Below are 2,085 nucleotides of genomic sequence, written 5' to 3'. Positions count from 1 at the left end.
AGCGTCCACCCAAGATGGCGGCGGATCGCAACGAGTTTCCAGGGGCACCGGGGGCCAAGGACGCGTGCCAGGATCGCAAGGCATCAAGAACGTCTCCAATCGTAGATTCACGTACACACGTCCGGGCCCCCGTGCAGTCCAGCAACCTAAGTCCGCCATCACGAGGAGATCCGCAGCCCAGATCGTCGGCAGCCATTTTGTAAGTTCAGCCTCCTCACCACCCTCCGCGACTCTCGGGACAGTTCACAAATGCGGGACTTTACAGATGTCCCGGGGGTCCCAGCAATGGCGGCCTTGGTGCAAAAAGGAGAACCGCTCAACGCGGGGGCCCACCTGTATTATCGCCGGCGCTCCCCACGAGTAAAGTCGGAGCGCGAGGGTCCAGGGTCACCGGACGGAGCAGCGGCGGGGGGACCCCTTCACACGATCAGTCCCCGGAGCACCGCGCCCCTCACAAGCCTCACGGCCACCAAGGCAGGCCCGGATCAGGGTCACCGGGATGTTCGCACAACGGCTCTCACCAGCGGCTCACTCTCTCGGCTGGGGCCGACGGTCACAACAACGCCAGGCCGGATCCCATAGGCGAGGCCCCGGTCCCAGCCCCACGGAGGCCCCATCTCCTCCGGGGGGGCACAACTTCGGATCCGCAGCTCGCCGGAGCCTCAAGGTCAAACGGTGAGTAAGAGCGAAATGTTGCGTTCCTATTTCTTCGGAAATGTGTCGTCTCTGGGCAGGATATGCAGCAGGATATACGAGTCAGGCCGGAGGGCTGACGGAGCCGAGCTAAAAGGCGACCATTACGCTCGCGAGCTTGGCTCCTCCCCCAGCAACTCAGTTCTTGAGGGTGCAGAGAAGACTTTCTGAAGCACGCCTCAGTTGGGTGTTCCCCATGATTAACAAAATGGATTCCACTGCAACTGTGAAAAGCAGCACCATCCAGCAGATTGTGGCCTCCAAAGACGCGGTCTGAAAGACATTCTGCCAAATCAACATGGCCATCAGGAAGTAGAACATGTAGATGAAGAGTTGGGACAGCACCGTTTTGGCAGCCTTGGAGTGAGCTTCCAGTCGAGCCTTGCTGGAACTAGGCAGGTTCTGCTCCATGTGACGCTTGTGTTTGCAGAGGGATCTGATGATCAGCGCCGAAGAGGTCACTCCGAGGACTAACGGGAAGCAAAAGCCAATGAGGGTGGTAATGATTAAGTAGTAACAAGGCACACCTGGTGCATCTCTGTCATGGGTGGAGTTTGCTGTGAGATTGCTCATGATTTTGTAGTTGTATTCCTGACTTAAAGAGAAATAGACGGCAGGAGCACTCCCTACGAGGGATATCACCGCTCCCCCAACCAACAGGCGCTGAATTACTACTGGCAACCTCATCTTCAGTCTGCTGAGGATGGGGTGCTTGAATTCCACGATCCTCAGGCAATAGAAAACAGATAGACAAGTTGAGAACCAAAATGCAGTGACTCCTAAAAAGAGAATGAGACCATTGAAAGCCCCTTGAAGTATGACCGCTGCCTGAAGACCACTGTATTGGAAAATGAAGACATTAAATAAACATATTGTACTCTGGAATACAATTTCCAAGAAGGCCAGCATGATGATGATGATGTCCACAGAGTTAATGCTCCTGCTATTCTTCCAGCCTAGAAGTTTCACAACCACCATAAATGTGTTGATGGCAATGCCGACCACTGTTTCAGCCCCGATGATCGCCAAACAAACGACATGCCATGGGCTCACCATGGTCTTCCATCAATGGAACAGCAACTGGTCTTATTCAGGTAATCTGTCTGTAATGTTCCTGCTGCTAGAATGTAAGATCTGTGATTCAAATCCAATTTCTCACTGAAGGCTCATGGCTATGCTGTCAGTCTATTGTGATTCATATCATGCAGAAACTATATTCCATTTCTATCCATCCTGCTTATTTCTGAAAGAATGCAAATGTGGGGAGTGCCTCACAAATCCTTAGAGCAGACCACAAATTTGCCTTAGAAGCTTTCAGTATTCAAATTACGCACAGTCTATTTTTGATTTGTACAGGTGATCGCAGAGTGTTGGCACTTGTGCTGATTGGTG

At 52.6% G+C, this 2,085-nt stretch overlaps 1 protein-coding gene across 1 annotated transcript; it reads right to left on the bottom strand.

Moving 5' to 3' along the window:
- Positions 1–831: 831 nt before the first annotated feature.
- On the bottom strand, positions 832–1,749 carry LOC144769177 (taste receptor type 2 member 40-like). The gene has a single exon (XM_078653192.1). The coding sequence runs from the start codon at positions 1,747–1,749 to the stop codon at positions 832–834; it is 918 nt and encodes a 305-aa protein (XP_078509318.1).
- Positions 1,750–2,085: the final 336 nt, after the last annotated feature.

The sequence above is a fragment of the Lissotriton helveticus genome, chromosome 7 (assembly GCF_964261635.1).
Source record: "Lissotriton helveticus chromosome 7, aLisHel1.1, whole genome shotgun sequence".
In the NCBI taxonomy this organism is placed as follows: Eukaryota; Metazoa; Chordata; class Amphibia; order Caudata; family Salamandridae; genus Lissotriton; species Lissotriton helveticus.
Note: the sequence above shows the minus strand (reverse complement) of the source record. Positions and strands in the feature narration are given on the sequence as shown.